The 24,276-nt window shown below is 37.7% G+C and overlaps 1 protein-coding gene across 2 annotated transcripts in view; it reads right to left on the bottom strand.

Moving 5' to 3' along the window:
* The window catches only part of Dh44 (corticotropin-releasing diuretic hormone 44), a 618,074-nt gene that overhangs the window by 9,271 nt on the left and 584,527 nt on the right, over window positions 1–24,276 (bottom strand). Inside the window, exons 5-6 of one of the 2 annotated variants that reach the window (XM_083112447.1) lie at window positions 16,257–16,495; window positions 13,760–13,853 (exon numbers count right to left, since the gene is read on the bottom strand). In XM_083112447.1, coding sequence (XP_082968573.1) covers window positions 13,760–13,853; window positions 16,257–16,495 — 333 coding nt within the window. The remainder of the gene's footprint in view (window positions 1–13,759; window positions 13,854–16,256; window positions 16,496–24,276) is intronic. The other variant, XM_083112448.1, reaches the window with a different exon arrangement.

The following is a 24,276-nucleotide window of genomic DNA, read 5'->3' as shown; positions in this document are numbered from 1 at the left end:
TTTTAAATATTTAAGATAACTGATCCAGTGAGTGCCCTGATTTTTGTACTTATCCAAATTAACTATGCCACACTCTTTGTTGAGTGGTTGTTCTGGTAAAGAATCAGACATGAACACACCTCTAAAATTTTTGATGCCTAGTGGTTTGATTAAAGCTTCAATATCTTGGTTTGTAAGCGGCTCTTGTTTTTTTTAAACTTATTCATGGCTCTCTTAACACCTTTGCCTTGTTTCTCTATGACCAGATTATGGCGCTTCAATTCATCTAATTCTGCCTTATTCTTTTTGGCATCTATTACTGTTTTTGCTATAGCAGCTGATCCCCCAGCCAAGCTCCCCAGAGCCTCCAAAGCTGCTAAGATGGCCGGGAAAGTAAATATGAAGCCACCCACATGTGATTTTTTTCTAGATTGCTGTAATTTTTTTAATTGACGGGTACTAAGTAATAATTTCATACCATGGCCCTTGGCAAGACAAGATTTTTTTTTCTTGAGCTGCTTTTTGGTTAAAAGTCTATCAATAGTTTTAAGAGATTTAAGACCTGCATAAGGTATCTGATACATAACACCCTTGGCCTTCATCCTAGGTTTATTATATACATATTCTGGGATTACATAGCTTAATTAAGTGGCTTAAATTTATTTAATTTATCACAACCCCCACCCCAGTTTTTGTTTGGTGTTCATAGCTATGGTGGTCCCCAATGCTGCTATTCTCTCACTTAAAGAAGCATCTTTGCTTACAAATCTACCAAATGCAGCCTCTTCTAATTTCTTGTCTGCAACATGTCTCTTGTCAAGATCAGAATGTGTGTTGTATGCTATGTCATGGTCTCTACAAGCAGCATCTAGGGGATTAACACCAGGATCACCTCTGTTTAATCCTGGACCACAATACTGATAGCCTGGAATGTGTAGTTCAAATGGCAGCTTGTTTATGATGTCATTAACCAACCCCCGACCCTCAGAAATATTCCAAAATTTAGGTGGTAGAGTATTAATAATTTTTATCAGATATCCAATCCCCTTAGTGTCATTCACTATAAAATTAGACAATTTGGTGCTTATCATGTCCATAATTCCAACCTTTTCATTGTAAAAATTGTGGTTGCCAGCATTTTCCTCCCCAGCTATCACCAATAACCTATCTACAAGTTTCCTGACATCATCAACCCAGACAAATTCTTTAGGCAGGGTGTTGTATTGTTTGATTCCACTGCCAGTCTTGATCTGTGACCATATGGGCTTGATTAAGTTGTTATATTTTGCTCCACTGCTAGACTTGACTCTTTTTTGTGTGGGATCATTGTTCTGGTATAGAGCATCTGATTTTATTAATATTTCTTTGTAATGCTCATAATCTTGATCTGTATAGCTGCCAGGCCTTTTCCTAGTCATCAGTTCCCACAATCCAGGTGTGCCGGGATATTTAACAAAACCACCTTTTTCTCCAAGATGAGATTCTGAATATACAATCAGATCATCTCCCATAAATGTTACTCTAAAATTGCCAATTCTATGTATGATGCTACCATCACGCTCTGTGTCAGCATATAAGCCAAAGACCTCATCTTTGTTGTCTTTAGGTGTGCTTAAATATTTTTGAGCCAGAAGACCCAATTCAGTAGGATCCTGAGTAGCTTCAATTCTTCGAGGAGCAACAGGACTAGGTGTATGAATACTGGAAAGTGGGGTGATTGGATAATCTAATATGTTCCTTGCAGCTACAGGTACAAGCTCTGTGATCAAATTTTGATTTTGCTCTGTAACAGTTTTGATATTTTTACCTAATTCACTAATAGCATCAATAATAGGCTGTTCTGTTTGTTTGTGTTGTTCATAAATTCCTCGGTTCTGTGATTTCCATCCCTTAAATCTTTTTACAAGATAATCTCTTAATTTAAGATCATCAATGATTGGCCTTTTCATGGTTATTTATATATGTTTCAATGTCTAGAAAATTGTTGATTTTATTTCTGTATTTGCCACTATTGGGTTTTCTTGTCATATCAATTGTGACAAACCCATAACTGTCCTGGTTCCAGCACCTACTGCAAAACTTGGAAAAATCATTGTAGCTCAAGTCCCCACCTACATATTCATCATGTATGTGTTTGAGGTTGGTATGATCTTGATGAAACACACATATAAAATTGCTGTTGTCTCGGATCAGCTACTTCGGTATTTTAGAAAAAGTCTGTGCCAGGTTGAAGCAATCAATGTTTTTGTGTCGGCCCTGTGTAAAGAAATTTCTAACCTTGTTTTGATTATCCAGTATAATGTCATCAAACACAACAACAGAATTATCAAGACATTCATGGAGTGGCTTAACATCTAATTCAAAAGTGGCAATATCCAATCCATCATATAGCTTCATCAGCTGCTGATATTTTAATTGTTCCAAGCTCTTAAAGAAGACATACAAGTGCCTGTTTTTCCAGTCTAACCAGTTGGGTGCCAATAAAAAATTATCAATCATTAGTGTAGTTTTACCACAAGCCGATGGCCCAACAATAAGACATCTAATATTTTCAGGCAGCAACTTGCCATTTCTCTTAATCTGCTGTTCAGGTTCTGGCAGCCTTTCTATAACATCCCAGGTGCTCATATTATCACTTTGTCTGCATCGATCCAGCTGTGTTCTGGAAGTCCTAGTCATTTGACAAATAACTTGTTGCCTTTTCTGCGGATGATTTTTTCTATGAAATATGTGTCAGGCTGTTTAGTTTTGCTGAGTTCTTCTTCATAGAATCTGCCTTTGAGAATTTCTCCTCGGTGGTCTTTTATTATATATGTGTTAAGGGTCCCAGGTTTAACTTGAACCACTGTAAATAATTCAGTGCTCCAGTTTCTTGTAAAGCCTTTTTTGAATAAGTGCTTATATTTGCTGATTCTTACTTGATCACCCACCTTGTATTTGGCCTTTCTTGTTGTTGGCTGGTATCTAGGATAATAAACAGTCCTGATCAATTTTTGCTCATCAGATGAAGTTACCTCAGAGGGTTTCATGTTGATTGTGGAATGGACCGAGTTGTTATATTTATGTAGAAGTTCTGGAAGAATATTAAGCCATTTATAATTACCTTGAAGTGTAAATTGTTTATACATAAGATTTTTTAGGGTTTTGTTGAATCTCTCTACAATTGAGGCTTTGAGATCACTGTAACTCGAGTAATGTTTTATTGACTGGCTTTTAATAAATTGTTGGAACACAGAATTATAAAATTCTTTGCCATTATCTGTTTGCAAATAGCGCGGTGATCTTCCACTCTGATTGATGATTGTCCTGAAGGCTTCTGTAACACATTTCCAGTCTTGGATTTGAGTGGCACAGCCCAGGCAAATTTTGAAAATGTGTCTATTACAGTAAGTAGATACTTGTAGCCCTGTTGATTTTGTCTAAGTTTTTCAGCTGTCCACTTGCCATTTCAATCAAGTCGCTCTGCCATAAATCATCTATGCCTTTTGTGACTACTGGCAGTCTCTTATAATTATGTCTGGCTTGTCTGTGTAATTCATCAACAATAATTTGTCTAGACATTATATGAAAACAAGAATATTGCAACTATGGGGTGTTCAGCAGCTGATACTACAGGATTTTCTAAATATAATTTGTCTCTTATTTGTATATGAAATTCCAGAGAGCCATCATCTTCAGCATAAGATGTTTCTAATGTATTGGGATCTGTAAAATCCTCTAACTCTACACTGGTGATTTTTGGTTTGTTGTCAGCATTTGTTATTGATAAGGTGGGGTAGTGATGTGCCTGTGGTTGTAGCCAATATTTGATCTTGATTGGTCTCAGTGTGCCCCCAACAAAAAACTGGTAATAAAATTGTGCAGGGGACAGCATATATATTTTGCCACCTGGTGTAAATGGTGAATCATATTCTTTGTTGCGGATGCTGTACAATTCAAGAATTACTGTATGTTTTGGATTCTCAATTATGCCGGTTATTTCATTTTCTGCTGTAAGCAATCTGCTTGTTACAGATTCAAGGTGCTCATTGATGGTCCTAACAACATCATCATGGCCTGGCTTGATTTTTATGTCCACAACAAGTTTCTTGTATTGTTGCACAATCTCTTGAAGCTGGGTGGCAAAAACAGACAGAGCATTTGCTTGATTGGATTCCATGGTCCCTAGCTGTTGCTTGATATTAGCTACAATTTGTTGCAAATTTTCAATAACTGCCAATTTTGAATTTTGAGCAGTAAGATCATGGACCTGTCTTCTGATATCCTCAAACAGGGCATGCAGTTCATTAATATGTTGATTGGTTGGTAGAGTGGCCACTGTCTGAGTAAGTTGTTTGATCTCTGTCTGGATATTCTTGATATCTTCTGATTTCAATATACGATTCACAGCTCTCTTAATATTTTTAAGTTCCTGTCATGTAGGCAGATTTGTTACAGTATTTTGCAAAGATTCAAATGCCAATTTCACATTATTTAATTCAGATGCATCAGCCACATTTTGTATAGCATTCTGGAGCAGGGCTATATCTGCCTGAGTGGGTGTTGATTGTTGTAAAATTTCAAGTTTTGTTTGGATATCATCGATCAAGTGATGAAAATGAGATAGTTCAGATTCAGTGTTGAGGTTTTCAAGCTTTGTGATCTGTTGCTGGACACTGACAAGTGTGTCTACAATACCAGGCAGGCGGGATTCTAGAGATTCTTGTGCATTTGTCAAATCACTTTGCACTGCTGCTATTGTACCCTCAAGATGGGTTATGGTACCTTGAATTTTTCCAAAATCTTCATATGTTTCAAGTTGCAGCTTAATATTGGCAACACTCCGAGTTATTGCACTCAAAGCATCAGAAGATGGCAAGTTGTTCATAAAATTTTCAAGTGTCTCACTTTTTTCTTTAACCTCGGCTATGGCATTGTTCAAGGGGTCCAGATTAGGTATTTGGAGAGATTGAATCTGTTCTTTTAGAGTGAAAATCACTAGATCAAAATCTTCTTTTGATTTTATGCTTTTGACAATTGTTTGGAGCTGTACCTGGACATTATTTATCTGCTCTTCCAATTGTTGTTTCAATTGCTCAGAGTTGGTGGCCTGGGTCTTAAATTTGGCTTGAAGAGCTGCTACAGCTTCTTCTAAACTTTGAAAATTATCCAATGTGGCCAAATCAGTATATTTCTGAAGCAGCACTTTGAGTTCTGAGTCAATTTTAAGAAGAGGGTCCATGCATTGTGATTGTAAATTTGTAATTTCTAGTTGAAGACTGGCATTGAGTGTGGTTTGTAAAGCTTGTAAATCACTTCTTAATTTCTTGACTCTGACATCAAGCATCAGAATCTCATCACTGTGATCTTCATGTCTTGTATGGCCAAATATATCATTAGGCATTTTTGTTTTAGTGGTTATTTTTTTATTGAATATCTGATTCTTAATTCTATAAAGAAAGGTATAAGCTTGTCATAGGATCCAGGGACCTCAATATATAAGCAGTCACCAGCAGAAACAGTATATACAGTGCCAGAAACCATGTTTGAGTGCTTAATTCTATAAATATTTCTCCCTACTGAAATCTTGACATTACCCTCGGGGGTTGTAATAAATTGCAATTGACCACCTACAGGTAATTGGTAATGATTTAAATTATTGTTAAATATGTACAATGTTTTACCTGTTTCATCATCAACATCTGTAAGTATGCTGTTCAGATGAATAATTAACAAAGCACTTAGTTTAGATATTATATCAGAAGAGGGTTGTGGTGTTGGCAGGTCCATAATAGCCTGTTTTTTGAACCCAAATAAGTTCATAGGCATGTTTATTTATTTCAAATCATGCTCTGTAATTGGGCATTGTTTGCCACTTTTCAAATCACAATGACCCCATGGTAAAGTATGTATGCCACATGACAAAATGCATCTCTTGTCATCATGTGGGTCCAGAGCCACTTTTCTTACAATATTGCTAGTCAACAAGTGATCCACACTCTGAATTCTGGATTCTGATGTTCTGATTGTGCTACATGATTTGAGGCAATTTTTGTAATCTTCAAATTCAAGCTCTTTGTCCACAGTCACTCTGCCAATGCCCTTGACCTTTTTGGCAACAGCGCCAATACATGTTTCAAAACTGTACATCTTGGCCCTTAACCCAGCAAATGTCACAATAACATCACCAAGTGTCTCATCTTTTAACATGCCAGGCACCTTTTTGTTGTGGTGTTTAATTTTTGAATGTTCAGTGGTATCAAAATATTTAAACAATTCAGGCTGTGCTATATCTTGATAAACATCTTCTGTTTGAATATCAAGAACAAAACTATCTGTGTCCATGTACATCAGTTTTACACGATCCTTATAAAAAGGCTTCAACACATCATAATACAATTTTAACATGTGTAATTTGGCCAATTCCAATACCACAGCCCCTACATAAATAGGCTTATCAAACTTGATCTTTGTTTTTTTCATGTTGAAAAGTGCCATATTCTCATCATAAATTCTTCTGTAATTGAAGTTGGGCTTTGCAATCAATTTTTTGCTCCGGCTGGGGTCAGTAATTATTTTAACATCAATATGTTTTCTGACATTTTCAATTGTTTTGCCATACACTGAATTGACCATCAATTTAAACAAAGTTTTATCAAATTGGCTCAATGCAGATGTTCGAAGCTCTGTGTTTGTATCAATATATGGCTTCAACCATCTTGAGTGCCTGAACCTCAAAACTTTTCCAATTTTGGTCACTTGAACACCATGTTTCATCAGGAACTGGAGGTTTTTGTAATATATGACATAATCCTGTTTCGTCTCTAGAGTCATCATCAATATCTTCTGTTTAGAGCCAGGTGAGCACTTAACCTCAGGAATTGGGGGCAGATCAGAAAATGTGTTGTGTAAATTATCTGGAATTGTCAGATCAACCTCTAAGAACAGGCCATAGTTACTGTCATCAAAATCATGAAGATCTTCAATATTGAAATCTTCAACCCACTCAAGCCCTGCATGTGGCAATTTATCCATCATAGCATAACCATAGAGGCTGTTTGCATCCACATACAGTATATAATTTGATGGCAGTGCTGGATCATAATCAGGAATATATTTGTTATTTGCTCTGGCATATCTCTGAGAACAATGCACCATGCCTCCTCTTATAAATTGTTCCATAAACAGATACATATCTTGATCCTGGATCAGATCCAATTGCATTTTAGTGTTTAAAAACATTGCAGACCATGCTAGGCCTGGAGCACTGTAAAAATACATTGGATCCAGCTTATAATTTTCCATGGAAGATTTTCAGAATGCCTGCAGTATATCAGCTAAGAGGGTCACATCAAGTTTTAAATAAGCCTTGTGATAATCACCAAATGTCTGGCATTTTAAATTGTTCCACATCAACTGGGCATGGTGATAATCATCATCAGTGATTCCAGATCCTCTGATTTTGCTGTAAAACTCTTGTTGTGGTGGCAGAGAACACTCATAAAATTTAGAAAAATCTGTAACATAATCATATGGATATACACCCTTCCGCCTAATTAATTTCAGCTCCTGTTTGGAAACAAAGCACATGTGATTTTGAATTGATCATCAGATAATTGAGTGGCCAGTGTAGCCAGGCTAGCAGACAGAATTTTGTATGAATCAAGAAATTTTAAGTGAATAGGAACACCATTAACTTTAATTATTTTGCTAATGGCAATATATTTTTCATTATTTTCAGCTAAAATATTTAAATTCTGCTTGTCAAACCCCTCGTACCTGATCAGATGATGAAAGTCATAATTGGATGCACCATGGCAAAATATGGGGACAAATTTTGGTCTCTGGATCTTAATATTACAGCTATTACACAGGGCCATTAAGAATTTACCATCTGTATGAGAATGGTGATGAACCTTGATATTTGTATCTGAAAATTCAGAATCACATACCGGACATTTTTCTGCATTGTTGAAATCTTCAATCTGTTCCTTTGTTAAAGGCAACATGGGTTTTGATTTTAATAAGACATTAGATGCTATGTTATGGCACTCATTTTCTATTCTATCTGCAAATTCTTTGATGGCATCTGCTCCCATGTATAAATCTTCTTTACTAACAACCCCATCCTGTACAACCACATAATAAAAACTAGAAGGTTCATGTAACTGGTATGATGTAATTGAAGGTTCATCAGAATCTGGGCTACAGAATGCAAGAGGTTTGAGATTTGATTCAAAATCACAGACTATATAAGCTGGGTGTTCCAACAAGGCTTCAAATTTTTTGAATTTGGCATTTTCACTTGGATTAGGCATCACCATATGAACAGGTTTATGGTTGCCCCAGTATTTCAGATGCTCAATTAACTTGTTTTTAGCAATTTCTGCATTCACTTCCCGAACCCCATTCAACATTTTTCTACCATCAAATACAGTTAAACATCTTCTACACAACTTGAATGTTCTATTAAATTTGTCTAGTTGTGTTCTGACTAAAGCTTCAAGATTATGTATCAGAGTATAATGGCGTGTATCATCCCCTTCAATTAAGAGCAGATCAATCGGAACAGCAGAATCATCATCAAATGTACTGATTCTGAGAGGTGCTATCAAGCAATTGCCACGGCCAGTAGAACAAGTAAATACATTAATAGATAATTGTTTACCATTGATATCCCTGGCCTTTTTTTCAAATTTATCAATATTCTGAACAGACATTGGATATTCTAAGCCCTTCATTGCTTCATCAAAATTGTGTTCATGCTGTTTATAATAGCTTATTCTCTCAGGATTCCTTAAAACTGGAAACAAAGCAGCTAAAATACACCACAAAAAGCATTTCTCATCATTATTTTCTATGTTAACCACGGCTCTTTTGTTTTTAATATTGGCAGGTAATGGCAGATATGTAGATCCTTGTAATGGGCTGAATTCAGAAATATTAACATAGAGCTTGTGTGGAGAACCGCATAGGCTCCATCCAGACTCTTTTGCTGCAAATTCAGAGTGTTTAATATTCAATTGATCTATCAAACTGCTTATTATTTTGTCTGAATTTGCATTTGAATATACCGGTACAGTTTCTGTTATGTGGGGCTGTGTAAATTTTGTGCCATTTGGCTTCTTATATTGTGTAAACAATTTGAGGGACAGCTTATAAGAGCCATTTTGTGCATTTAGAATTGCCTGCACATCTGGATTTATACTGTTCAAAAAATTCTTAATGTCACATCTTGGCTCTGATACAAACCGATAATCCCTAAGTTGGCCATTAAAACTGCTATGGATAGGTGGTGCATAGCGTGGCTGCTTTGCCGGTCCAGCATTAACAGGTGTTTCATGCTTCGTTTTCAGACCAGATGTAGATGGTTGAGGGGGCAATGTTGATGACTGTGCAGAACAAGAGCCTACATGTCTATTGAAATATGCCTTGCTAAATATTTTATGGCATTTGGGGCATATTTTTGTGGGAGTTCTATATTTGCCTGGGTCACAATTTTTTTGGTGCCTAGCAAAATTGGGGCTGGATATATTTTTATTACACTGATTGCAATATTTTTGATTTGGCATTTTTTGTTGTTGGTTTATTATATAAGATTTCCTGGGGTTCAATTCAAAATTTTGTACTTAATATATATATATATTTTGTTCAGCTGTGTGCTTTGTATATTTCTTGTGTATATTTAATATGTTAATATTATTAATTTTTATTCTCGGTTTATTATACAAAATTTTTTGGGTTTTAAATCAAAACTCTATGCTTATTATGACAGGTTCTAAAGCTAATAGCCTACAAGTGGAAAAAGAGAATAAATATTGATCTACACTGACCTTCCGCAAATGCCTGCACAGACATGCATGTCCTAGAAAGGCAATGACCTAGCACTGTGTTATGTATTGATTTTTGTATAACAGGCTGGGACAGATATAAGCCTGACTCTAAATATGAGTGGATTACAACAAACAAGCTGGATGTAACAAATATCAGATTTTTTATACAAAATATAAGCCCTTTTGTTCAATATACCAGAAATATATTTAATATGAATAATAAGAAATGTTATATATTAAACCAAACAGGCCTGTAGTATGAGAAGCACTGTAACAACACATATGTACTCCTCAGCCACTCTCACAATACTGGCTGATATGTAATGCAAAATCTCTTTATATACCCTAAGCATGGATTAAAACATCTGAAACAACAAAGCAATCAGAATATAACACATCATCACATTATGTCATAATTAACCAATCAGAAAACAACACATGCATAATATTGGATAATAATTTGTTGCACAGCATGATGCAATAGAAATAAACCAGAAGTAAGCATGTGTGTGTGTGGGTGTGTGTGTGTGTGTGTGTATGTGTGTGTGTGTGGGTGTGTGTTTTATGAGGATCTTGGCTTAATTTCAAGTGTATCCAAAACAATATCAAGAAGGGGCATATTTTTAACAAGCTTATGGACAACAATCTGGCTGATGCAACTTTTGTAAGTATGGGCAAATCAATCTGAGGGGCTCATCATTTGTACACTGTAGTTTCGGGAAATTCCCGAGGGCATTTTTACAAAAATCTTGGATTAGACAGGGTGCTACACTTGAGCAAATAACTCATATGCTCATCTTGAGCAAGGTTTAAGTGTAGCCAAATCTGCCTGAGGGTGGTTCATCATTTGTTGAGTTTATAATAGCACCAATCACACTACTAACCAAAATGGCCGACGAAAATTTCTGTTGGAAAACCCTGTATTGAAAATAAATATTGGAGAGGGTGAAAGTGTATTAATAAGAATTTGGATGATCTTTATTATTTTGTGCGTATTTATTATAACGAAACACTGTAGTTTGTGCTGCATTTGTACACATTTTTCTAAGAAAAAATGTAGTTAGTTAACTCGTAATTTTAGGTCTCAATTTCGTGGTACCCGATCGATATAGTTCTTGAATGATGTATCTCGAATTGTTTACGTTCGTAAAACAGGTCGATAAATATTCCTTTGTTCACTATTGTCACCCAAGCAACGCAAGATGTCTAGTATATAGAGAGCGCGGCGACTTGGTTCCATTCGGTGGTTGGTGAAACTGAGGCGTGTATTCCACACTTGTTCTTTGTTCCCAAATCTTCTGCCGCATGCAAAAGTTTGGCCGAAACCTAGTCCAATGTTACTAATATACCTTTAAGCTATCTGTAAACGATCAAATGAAAAGCGAACAATACATCGAATATCACGCTTAATGGGAAGTGACGTCAGAGCACACGTCATGTTTCATCTCTCTCTCGCGGCTACTTTCCAATAATTTCTAATTAGAAACGGTTCTAAAAGAAGCCTTTCGTGACCCATGGTCGACCAATCAGAAATCGATTATCGAAAAATTCAGGTACAGAATGCTACGTGTTCTGTGAACAGAAAGCGACGCTTAAAATGTAAACACGCGTTTGTGACTTGCAAGCAAGCATGTAACCGGATACAGGCACAAACACATGTGATATTCAATCAAATTTTACCGGATTTGTTTTACCTCGCAACAGCGAGTAGGAGATAAATGGCGAGAAGTACAACTCACAAGTGGACAGGCAAAATACTAGTCAAGTCACAAGAAACAACAGTTAGTTTTATAGAACAATGATGTATTAATGTACTAAACACATATCGTAAAAACAACAGCCAACTTACACCGAAGATTCCTCATTAGAAATAACTATTTATAATCAAAGTCCGCTACACTAAAAAACCGTCTCTGATTCGTCCTCCATTGGCACTCTCGAGTGTTGCCAGATCCTAATCCAAGTTCTTTTCTCTCTTTACATCTACGATATTACTAAGGCAAAAAGTAGTATAAACTATCTGGTTATAAGCAATAGAGCAGTGGTGGAACATTGGCTGGATTTATTTAAGCGCCATTATACAACAAATAATAATGTATATGCCTACAGCATTGAGTAATGTGAGTAATGTGATAAAATATATTTGACAACGGACATGGGTTCGAGTCCGCCTGGGTTCAGTCTCTGGGTTCTCGGTTTGTGTATAGGGCCGGTGGCAACCCACCATCGTGAGGAAATTGGGGAGCTACGAGCGAGTAGCGTAATCCGGTATGGGAAATCTCCTATAACTGCTGGTGGTTCGACGTGCTGACCCCATGTCACCCCAATACCGGTTGAAGATCTCCACCCCTCCAGATGAGATTGTGGGAGGGAGACTGGCAAGCGGGAGATCGGCCTAGGCCCTTCGAAGGCTGTCGAGCCATTGGTTATTATTATTATTATTATTATTATTATTATTATTATTATATTCTATGTCATGATGCTCACATAGTTCCTCTGGTGTTCCAGATTACATTTCGACTATAATACCCAGAAAATACGTCACAATGTGGGACTGTCCCAAATATTAACATTTATTAAATTTATTATTTATTGTTTAATTTATGTGTTTAATATGCACGATATATTTGCGTTGTTATCAATTTCTATTTTGTTATGTTTCGCAAAACGTGATGTATAATTTTATTATGATCACGTTATTAATAATGTAAAATTATGATGTATAAACTTCTATATACATTTTGACCATAGCAACGATAAAGAAACAAAAGACAGTAGATCAATAAGTGATAAAATATATGGAAATTTTAAATAGTGACGTCCGAGTTTTATTGAAGTTATCAAAATTGTAATTGCTATTTGGTAAAGTGATATACTAGGATGTTTCGTTGAAGTTCAAGTAAAAGGCTTGTTTCAAATTCTTCTGAGTTTCTGACATACATCTTCCTTTGGAAATACATCTATTATCTTTGTTACGGCTAATCGTTAGTCTATTTATTACTTTGTCTCATCCTACAGACTGCCATCTTGTGGTGAAATGTGAAATTGTCAAATGTTCCTTTGATTGCGTACGGAGACAATTTCAAATTTTTCAAGCTTTCCAGTAACAACGTTATTCAACTACTTTAAATGGTAGATTTTGTTTCAAATACAGTTGAATTGATAGTCACTCCCCCCCGAATAACCTTTTAAAATCTGCTTGTACTAATAAAAAAGCATGAAAATTTTGCTTTCTTCGAACACAAGTAATATTGTAATATTAAATAAGCGAAGCTGCCGATTTCTTGCATAGGGATGGAGTAGAAGTGTATTGTCCTATAATTGGAATTGATTCAACTTTACACCCGCTAAAGTAAGAACAATATTCCTCTAAAAGGCCATCAGCTCTTGTGGGGTACACAGTAAGTAAACATTGTGAGGCAGTAAGTTTAGAAAGAACGTACAGATTATTTCAACACCAAAGACTTTCAAAGACCTTCGAAATTAAGAAATTAATAAATAGCTCCACCGAGTGATTTTTTTCCTACGATGCCAATTTCTGGAGAAAAAATATATATAAAATAAAAAAAATGTAAAGTGCTCCCCTGTGCATAGCACCACGCCATGAAGGCCCACACTTTCTTGATCCAGTCGTGAGTGGGGGTGATGTGATCAGCATAACGCCCCTGACCGCCTTTATACCCCAGGGTTTCCCCCAGGTACCCATGTTATTCGACGCTGGGTGAGCGCCGGGGCCGCTTCCATCGTTAGAAAAGTTCCCGGATTTGAACCGGCCGGGGATCGAACGTTGTCGTTAAATCAGAATTCGAGGATTTGTGGCTGGTGCTATGTTATTCTATGGTTTGCGACCAATAGAGGTTATTTTCGGATTAGCGATTTTAAATGCGTAGGGAGAAACTTATCATTAGTAGCATATAATCTTGGTTGGAAACACAAAGTGTCCAGATCAAAATTACCAAATGGCTTACTTGTGCTGAGTGTAGCTGAGAAGCGAAGTTGTTGAAGACGTCCCCCATCCATCTGTGACTCGAGCTGCCCAAGGGGTAATACGTTGCTTCCGATCTGCCAAAAGAAGAAAGAGTAGTTAATGAGGCTGGAATTGGAAGCATTCAACAGATCAGCTGTTGTTAACATTCTCTACAGGGTGTCTGAGAAGTACATGTACCCCTAGATTAAATTACATGCTACATATTACCTCTAGATATGCATGTCATATTTGTATCTTATAGCATGTGTATATGCAGCGTGTATCATAACACAGTAAACAACTTAACAGGTTTATTGTTAAAAATTATCTGAAACACAACAATGAGGTTTGTTGTATTGAAATGAGAAAATCTTCAAACTTTGTTTTCATGCGCAAGACTTTCGTAAACACGGTCATTGTGGCGCTGGTGTATTGTTTAAGAAAATGGCGACTTTCAATTACACCCTAGACCTTGGCATTTTGGGTTTTGTGAAACACAAAGTCTATGTGCCACCTATGTCACAGAATGTGCAACAGCTAAAGGAGAGAATAAGAATCGCCCTTGGACGAGGAGTTCTTGGGAAAAGTGTGGCAAGAACTCGACTTTCAATAGGATGTGTGTTGCATAACTGTTGGAAGCCACACTGAACATTTGTAGACATTTGTAGAAACTTGAAGTGTTACTGATTGATGCATAATAAATATCATTGTTTTATTCCCTATAGTTTAGTCGAAATAAATTCTGAAATTTGTTTACTCTATTATAATACACCCTGTATTTATTTACATCATACATTTACGTTACAATACATCGTTCACCTTCCCTGCACCCACAATGTAAAGAAAATTGGAGGCAAGATGCACTTCGTGGGTCTATCAGGCGCCATCTCTGAATGGGTGTGACAGTGTACAATTGGTTGATAATGAAGGTAATTATGATAATTAATAAACACCTGCCCCTCTATAAACAAAGACATTAATAAAAATTATTATTGCTTTGTGAGTGTTAGCGAATGGTAAAATATATCCGTGACACTCATACAATAATGGGTTATTATTTTTTATTAATGATGGTAATTTTTGTAACTATTATAATCAGTAAATAACTGCATATATATAATCAACAGTAACAAAATAGTTTCTTGAATTTTAGTGATAAAAAAATATGGGCCTGTTAACCCCCCCCCCCTTTAAGTATGTAAGTTTCTCTTTTTTTGAGAACAGTGTAGCTCCCCACACAAAGAACATAAAGTATCAGGCTCCTCCAAGCATTTACGTGATGTCACTACACGCTTAACGTAAACCATTCAATATAAACACTCACCATTTTGTAACATTGACTTTTGAACATTTTGTGAAGACGAAATTTATGAGAGATTCCGTAATTTAAATTTTTGTTAGCGATATCCATGCAATTTCTAATCCAATGTGTCAAGTGGAAGGTGGATTAAATGTTTGCAATTCCTTGTACATTTATAGTTCAAAATTGGAGGATTTGTAACGTACAAAGTCAGTATTTTACCATTTAAAAAACAGTACCATCTATTGGAGAGTAATGGAACTACACATTTAATTGTGAAATTAAGGCTAATTAATACATTGCTGAAAAACTGTGCATGATTCATTTTGGGAAGCAGCAGCAGCTCAGAGACAACCGAACCAATGTCAACCAGTATTTTTAATGCTTTTCCTTTTAATTCTCAAACGTTCATTTATATTTTGTTATTACTGTCCTGCTTGAAATTTACTTTCTCTTTAGGCTTTTGTGCGTACAAGTTTGAATGCATGCAAATTCTAGCGTACTCTGTCCCGGAAATGTGTGGAGCAAGGTCGCGCATAACGGCAGAGATGGAAAAAAAGCGAGACTTGTTTTCGTTCGTTTGCTCCAGAGATTCCCAGGATAGAGTATAAAGGCTACGAGGGACAGTTTCCTACAAGTATTTCAATAACGTGGAAATATGAACTGCTACTGAAAAAACGGCAGAAGCGAAAAAAGCATGAACTGTGGAAGCTGTTCTTTAAAGTTGCTGATTAGTCTGTGAATAATATGATGAATAAGAAGTATTTACAGGATTCCATATATTCCTTACGGAGAGGCAACTTCAACTTCTAATTACGTCTAATCAAATTGACATTTCGATTTTTACATCAGAAAATTAAATCTTGAGCCTATTCTCTTTCTGTTCATATGTTTTTCTATACCCTCGGAAGTTTGATATTCCCAAGAGAACGAATGAAATAATACTCCCATAAGCGGAATACTAAGTTTTCTTCCCCTCATACAACCATCCAGCGCACAGACCTCTCTTTCCCCGGCTGCAGCGGGAAAGGTCGGTGGGGAGGAGTAGTTTAGGATTCTCGCGTCTGGCTGGACGTGGAAACTGTTCTTCGTGCCCTTAACTGATAGAAAAGGCCCCACAGCCTTCACTTCACCATGGACAACAAGACGAGATAAACATGAAATGAAGAACGGTGAATATAGGAGCAACCAGAATAACCTGTCGCTTCCTCGTGCACCCGAGGCTAACCTCGCTGCTTCGTCCGAGGTCCTGCTGTTGGTCTCCTGCGCGCTGGCGTCCCTCTTGCCCACGGAGTTAAGGATTTTGGCGTTGGCCTGGATCTGGTTCTCGGAGACTCGCATCTTCCTTCTGGCCAGCTCCAGCAGGAGGCGCTGGCGGAGGACCTCCAGAGGGTTCACGATGGACAGGGAGGGGCCGTTCCGCTTCATCCTTTTGCCCTGGAAAAGACGAAAGCTTATTTATTTCTAAGAAAATTAATATTCACAGAATGAGAATTTTATTTTCTGCATTATTCGGGTTTGGGGAAAATACACTCTCTGTATTGGTGCACAGAATTATTATTATTAATAATATTTTTCATAAATAATAATAATGCCTTTCGGCAAAGATGACTTTTGGGAAGTCTGCCTTTCGGAAACTATCCTTTACCGACACTGTCTTTCGGAAATTCTGTCCTTTGGGGACGCTGTTTTTGGAGACTCTTGTCCTTTGGGGACGCTGCTTTTGGAGACTCTGTCCTTTGGGGACGCTGGCTTTTTGAGACTCTTGTCCTTTGGGGATGCTGCTTTTGGAGACTCTGTCCTTTGGGGATGCTGCTTTTGGAGACTCTGTCCTTTGGGGACGCTGGCTTTTGGAGACTCTTGTCCTTTGGGGATGCTGCTTTTGGAGACTCTGTCCTTTGGGGATGCTGGCTTTTGGAGACTCTGCCTTTGGGGACGCTGCTTTTGGAGACTCTGTCCTTTGGGGACGCTGGCTTTTGGAGACTCTTGTCCTTTGGGGACGCTGGCTTTCGAGACTCTTGTCCTTTGGGGATGCTGCTTTTGGAGACTGCCTTTGGGGCGCTGGCTTTTGGAGACTGCCTTTGGGGCGCTGGCTTTTGGAGACTCTGTCCTTTGGGGACTCTGGCTTTTGGAGACTCTGTCCTTTGGGGACCCTGGCTTTTAGTGACTCTGTCCTTTGGGGACCCTGGCTTTTGGAGACTCTGTCCTTTGGAGACGCTGTCCTACGGAGGCTCTATTTTTTTCTCGACGCTGCCCTTCGAAGACACTCCTTCTGCGACGCTGTTCTCTGTCTTTTTGGCGATGCTTTCTTTCAGAGATTCTCTCTTTCCTCGGAGCTGTTCTATGTAGACTCTCTTTTAGCGACGCTGTTCTTTAGAGACCGTGTTTGGCGATGCTCTCTTTGTGAAAATCTGTTCTTTGGCCACGCTAGCTTTCGGAAACTATGTGATTTGGCAACACTGTCTTTCGGAGACTTTGTCTATCTGCGAACCTGTCTTTCGGAGACTCTCTTTTGGCGACAGTATCTTTCATATATCGTAAAAGGGCACCATGGTAAAAGTATATTTGGCCTGAAAAAGCATTTATTTATCCAGTTTTTCTTGTTTTCCCTGCGCGGACTGGTCGACTTGGGGAAGAGTGGTAGCCTTGCTCACCGTCTGGCTCCGTCGCTGCTCCTAGTGTCCAAACGAGGCGTCAAACAGAAAACGTCTTGGGAGAAAATGTTATGTGGTTAAACGTTGTATATATTGGATTATTCGAAAGGACGCAGAGGGTGTCCAAGTTTTAGATATCCAGAGCATCTCCAAGAATATCCAGTAGACATACTTTGGACATGAAAAACTCAACGTACAAAAACAGGACGATATATACAGGGTGTTTCGTAGGGATGATGTACGACTTAAGAGAGAGAGAAATGCGATATTTAAACATACGAGAGAAACAGGATATGACATAGAGTGGGATGATGCTAAGCAGATAGGAAGGGATAAGAGAATACTAGTGAGAAAATGGAAGGAGGCCAGGGAAATAGAGACGAAAGGTGAAGACACAATGAACTGGAGTGGGGGACTGAAGTTAAACAAAGAATGGAAGAAGGTGTTAAAAAGAGTGGAAAGGGAAATAGAGAAAGAGGATAGAAGAAGAAAGAAGAATGAAGAAAAAAGAGTGTGAGATAAAGAGTCCAACCACATTCTAGATGGAAGTAAATATGTTTAGACTTTTAGGTGAAAGTACAGTTTACAAGGAAAATCCACCTGCTAGAATGTTCCAAAACAATTTTCTAATAGTCTGGAGGGGAGTAATGTGTGTGTGTGTGTGTGTGTGTGTGTATATATATATATATATATATATATATATATATATATATATATATATATATATCGTCCTGTTTTTGTACCTTGTTACATTTGTACTTGGTGCAGAGTCTGAAGAAGATCTTGCTAGAAGGTTGAAACGTTACGTTTAGTTTATGTTTTATAATAAAATAAATTACTGCCTTCGTCAGCATATTGAGTTTTGCATATCATGGAAACAAGGCTTAACGGTGTTATAACTTTGGACATCCATGTGCTCGTCCAGGGAACATCCATAAGTCATCCACGGTTTATATTTCCTGAGAATTTATCTTGATCATATTTGGATATATCTTTTGGACGTTCTGTGGAACATTTTTGGATATGTTATGGACATCAGTGCTATTTGTTTCATGCAAACGAGACATTACCTGGACGTTTTTATTTGATTGACGACAAGAAGATTGTGTATTCTGGACTAGAATTGGACCTAATCTGGACATAATCCTGATATTTTTCACATATTTTGGACACTAAAAGAACATTCTTGGACTATTATCATATCAAAGATCTTGTATATGAAGACGTTGATGTTTTATATTCACCCTCATATCCATGATAAACAGAGTATGCACCAAATTTGAGCTTATTCTATATTACTGCTACATATACGTGGGTCGTTCAATATATAAGTTTCCGTATGCTGTAAAAAAAATAATTTTTAAGGTACATTAGAAAACTATACTTACATGTGTAGAAGGATCCTTCCTCATTTCTCTACATAATCCCCATAGAGATTCAGGCATTTGTTCCATCGTTGCACCAATTTGTCCATACCCTTTGCAAGAAAATCAGGGCTCTGACTATTGAGCACTATTGACTTTAACACTGGAAAAGTTGGAAATCACTCTGCGCTAAATCGGGGCTGTATGGAGGGTGGGGCCGTTCCCACCCCAATTCTTCAATTTTTTGTTGTGTTTACAATGCTGAGTGGGGGTGAGCGTTATCGTCAAGAAGAATGACACCAGCTGACAGGAGACCTGGTCGCTTATGTCGAATTGCGTTTTTAAGTTTATCCAATATTTGACAATAACGGTCAGCATTAATTGTTCTTCCTCGTTCCAAAAAGTCCATAAGCAGAACGCCCTTAGCGCCCTTAACTCCAGCTTTCCAACATGCATGCACCATCCATGCTTCTGAACTCCTTGTGACGCGAGCCCGCGTTTTCCGAACAAGCATTTACTTTTCGCCCTTGAGCGCATGCGCCTTCACGTCTGATAACGAATCGATTGTTGTTCCTTGTAGACGAAGGATGGCGCTTGTCAACCATGTGCTTCTTTTTAATGGCATTGCTTTATACAATATTTTATAGCACAGGGAAACTTATATATTGAACATCCCTAGTAGTAAATAATAACCACTGTAATTTATTCAATCCAAATTGGTGATATACACAAAGACTTGTAGTAAGAGAACTCACTTTGATCTTGTGCACATGTGCGTGACTCGCCGAAGCAGACAATGGAGCTATGCACAACGCTCTGCCATCGGGTGGTGTTTGTAATTGAAGACAGCATCACCGAGTTTAAGTCCTGACATGAGAATGACTAAACACTATGAATCAATCTTTCCACGGATGTAAGTATATTTATGCCAAATTTTTAATAGCATATGGACATATACCGCATGTCCCTTATCCAGGATTGGAGATTCTCTTGATACCCAAGACTGGATATCCCATGGTCCGATGGATGTCCAGAAGTGGATTCCAGGATACGAATATCCAGGACTGGGTATCCCATGGACATCCAATAAATATCTACCGGGTGTCCGAGAAGTGTTTGTATGAAAACAAAAATTAACTGTATCCGCTATAGCCTGGTGCAAATTCTCAGAAATGTGGCTGTAAAAAGTGTAGGAAGCATTTTTGAGGAAAAGCGGGCAAACAACATTTTCTGAATGTAATCGATGTGCTGCTTACGAATATTTTGTTTGCCACTCTCGATTTTGGTGTTATATGCTTCAAATCGCTAAAAAACAAAATGGCGGCCATATGAAATGAGCTCCAAATAACTTTTGAGGGAGCAGAAAGAAAATAGTGATCTTGATGTCAAACATTATGTTTTTGGGCATGCTGAATCCAAATATTATGTTTTCCAATCTGAAATTTTAAGCTATGTGCTCCAAATCGCTAAAAAACAAAATGGCGGCTATACGAAATGAGGTCCTAATAACTTTTGAAGGAGCAGAAAGAAAATAGTGATCTTGGTGTCAAACATTATGTTTTTGGGCATGCTGAATCCAAATATTATGTTTTCCAATCTGACATGTTTGAAAATTGTTGTAGTTTTTTCCTCTTTTTTTAAACAAAAGAACCACAAATATGACTAAACCTATGATACATTTTTTTCTTTTTTTACTTTATTTCAGAATGATAGAAACATAGAACCATGGATCCACTTATAAATTTGAAAAGACCTGCACCTTTGAGCCATCATCTTAAGATGTTTCTTATCAGTTCCTTCAGAACATTGCCACAAACAAAGGATTTAGCTACTTCAGATATTCAAGATACTCTCCTCAAAGCCGAAACACTGGCCAGGTAAAGCTAGACACCTTCGTGAGGGAAAGGATGATGGCCCCTGGTAAAAGTCACACACAAGTCAAGTTAAGTGATCCTCTACATAAGTCAAATGCAAAGACTTTTAAGTCCCTCTATGAAGTTAAATTGGTAGTAAGTTGCAAGGAAACCATTTTGTAAACTGACAGGAATATTCTCCATCGCCTCCTAACTGCCTATGAGGCAGATCGTAATGTGTCGCATTTTGTGTCATGAACTAATGCCAATTCCAATCTTCCTTGCCAACACAAACGGAAGTCTGAGAACAGGAAACAAAGCCATTCTAGCTGATGTGATGACCAAGGATGTAATTTGTCCACCTGATATATCAATTCCGTCTGCGTCATGCTTTATAATAGATGGTCAAGCATTAGTTGTTGCACTTGGAAAGCCTGCAGGAGTTATAAACTTTGGTCAACTGACAGATGTATTTCTTAACCTTGTTGTTTCTATGGGAAGAAGCTTTAAGAGGATTGATGTCAACTTTGATCGGTATAACTCAACTTCAATCAAGGCTGGAACAAGGGTTAGGCGCTTGAAACATGCTCATTTAGTAAGGAGCCTGTTTTCTCTCTAATCATTTGATCAACAATGCTCCTGAAGACAAAATATTTGTGGTTTCCGGTGGATTTCACAAGGAGGATGACGTACGAAAGTAGAGTATTTTTGTGCATCTGAAAACAACTCTGATTTCTTGACTAAACGACCACAAAAAGTTGAAAAACTCACTTTCTCTCCCTGTTCCGCGCCTCATTTATTACGCTGACGACGTTTCACGGGTGCAAAAAGGCAGTGATGAGTGAAAGAGGAGCCCTCCTCTTCTCCTCCTCTCCTCTTCTCATCTTCTCATCTTCTCATTTTCTCATTTTCTCATCTTCTCATTTTCTCATCTTCTCATTTTCTCATCTTCTCATCTTCTTATTTTCTCATCTTCTCATCTTCTTATTTTCTCATTTTCTCATCTTCTCATCTTCTCATTTTTTAAGGACCAAATGTTTGTAGATCGTGATCTTCGTAAACCTCTCTTCTTATCCTCTTATTTTCTCATCCTCTCATTTTCTCATTTTCTTATTCTCTCTACTTTTAGAATATTGTCGTCAACATTAGAGATGAAGTTGGAGTGCTGGAATCAAGGGGGCCAAATGTTTATATATAGTGATCTTCGTAAACTTTTCTCTCGGGGGGAAAGATGTGGCATATACACACGCGCGCGCTCTCATCTTCTCATTTTCTTATTCTCTTATTCTCTTATTTTTGAAAGATGAGTGTATTTTATCGTAATTTTCCAAGTCCGGGACCCAAATGTTTATATATTGCGACCTACGTAAACCTCTCTTCTCATCTTCTCATCTTCTCATTTTTGAAAAATGAGTGCACCTTATCGTAATTTTCCAAGTCCGGAGCCAAATGTTTATATATATCGTGATTTTCGTAAACCTCTCCTCTCATCTTCTTATTTTTGAAAGATGAGTGTATTTTATCGTAATTTTCCAAGTCCGGGACCAAATGTTTATATATTGCGACCTACGTAAACCTCTCTCTCGGGGAGGGAACGATGTGCCACACACATACGTACGCGCGTGCGTATGCCTCTTATTATTTTCCGTATTGTGACGCAAGCAAACAAAATAATAATTGTTGTTTTTTTAGGATCCCTGGCCCCTATATAACCTCGCCGGGGGTGCATGGTGGCGACGAAATCATCACGAGTTTAGATTTGTACTCCGAATGTTGTCAAAAATTTAATCAATGTTGTTTATTCTCGATGCTAGAATCTTACATAAATTATTCTCTAAAAACGAAAATCGATAATCCTATGCCAAGCCCCCAAGGCATTCAAGCAATTTCTAATGTTTGCGTGGATAGCGACGCTCGGTAGAATTTTTCCTGTCCCTGTGGAGAAATTGTGTTTCGTCGCTCAATGTAACATTTTCATCACGGAACAAACTATCCACAGCAACCCCTCCCCAAACCTATTCATCTTGCATCCTCTTTCGCCCAAAGAGATTCTATTTTTTTTTAGCTTTCCCACGGTCCTGAATAAAAACCCATCACATACCCGATAACAATAGAATCAGAAGCGGATGCGGCGGAAACAAACACAGCAGCATCTTCCGCTTTTTGAGTTTTGTGCTGGGAATCGTCTGTTTCACACACCATACCCTGACGGGGCGTAGAATAGAGGCGAGGGGAAATGATCGACAATACATACATGGGTGGAACTATCAACGTCCCGTTTATTGTTATTTGTCCCCCACAGGATATTGTGCGCATCACAAAAGTTTTTTTGTTGAAAAAAAATATAGCATGAATAAATGAATCAGTCAACAAGGGTTTTATTTGCTAGAATATTAACTATAGCCCTCATTGTGTTTTCACCAAAGAGAGTCGCGTGGAGTAGGAAGGAGAGAAGGAGAAAAAAAAAGGAGTTCCTATATAACGTACCAGTTTCTTCTTTTGTATATTATTATCATAGTGAACGTCAATCGTGGCAGTTCAGTATTCTTAATTGTTTATCTGGTAGTATACATATATATCATCGTGGAAGTTTTAGTGAGCTACAAGTTTTATTTTGAAGTCTCTCTATCTCTCTTGAAAGGTGAACGTCAATCGTGGGAGTTCAGTATTCTTAATTGTTTATCTGGCAGTATACATATATATCATCGTGGAAGTTTTAGTGAACTACAAGTTTTTATTTTGAAGTTTCTCTCTATCTCTCTTGAAAGGTAAGTTTTTATTTTCATGATATATTAATATTTTTGTTTTGCGTCTGACACACACATATTCAAAGGAGCCATAAAAAATTGACACACACTTACATGTCCCATATTTTTAACCTCCTACAACAGTGCACACACACATACATACATACATACTGTTCGCGTCTAATATATATGTGGAAGGAAAAAATGTCGAGCATTTTTTCAATTTTTTTTTCTTCTGTTTCAGTGCGCTTTCCACTACCACCACCACAACCCCCCCAAAAAAAATTTCTCTGTATATATATAAATAACAGAGAGAAAAAATGGAACCGCAACCAGGTCCCTCCGGTCTTTGCGTTAAAGTGGCATGTCGCAACTGCGGAATATTAATTTCTAAACGTAATATTGCCAGGCATTTGAAAAAATGTCGTCGACCGGATCATGATGTTGTAGTCCCGCCGGCAAAGAAATCTCGCACTGATGGGCATGAATGCGGTGCTTTGAATAAAAGTGCACGCATCATGACCTATAAATCTGGAAGCGATGAAAAGTATGACTCGAGCATCTTCCTCGACAACGTGAAATCTCTGGTAGTCGATAAAT

This window comes from Lepisma saccharinum, chromosome 26, assembly GCF_977018435.1.
Source record: "Lepisma saccharinum chromosome 26, izLepSacc3.1, whole genome shotgun sequence".
NCBI classification, from domain to species: domain Eukaryota; kingdom Metazoa; phylum Arthropoda; class Insecta; order Zygentoma; family Lepismatidae; genus Lepisma; species Lepisma saccharinum.
The sequence above is the reverse complement of the archived record's forward strand: the minus strand, read 5'-3'. Positions and strand labels throughout refer to the sequence as shown.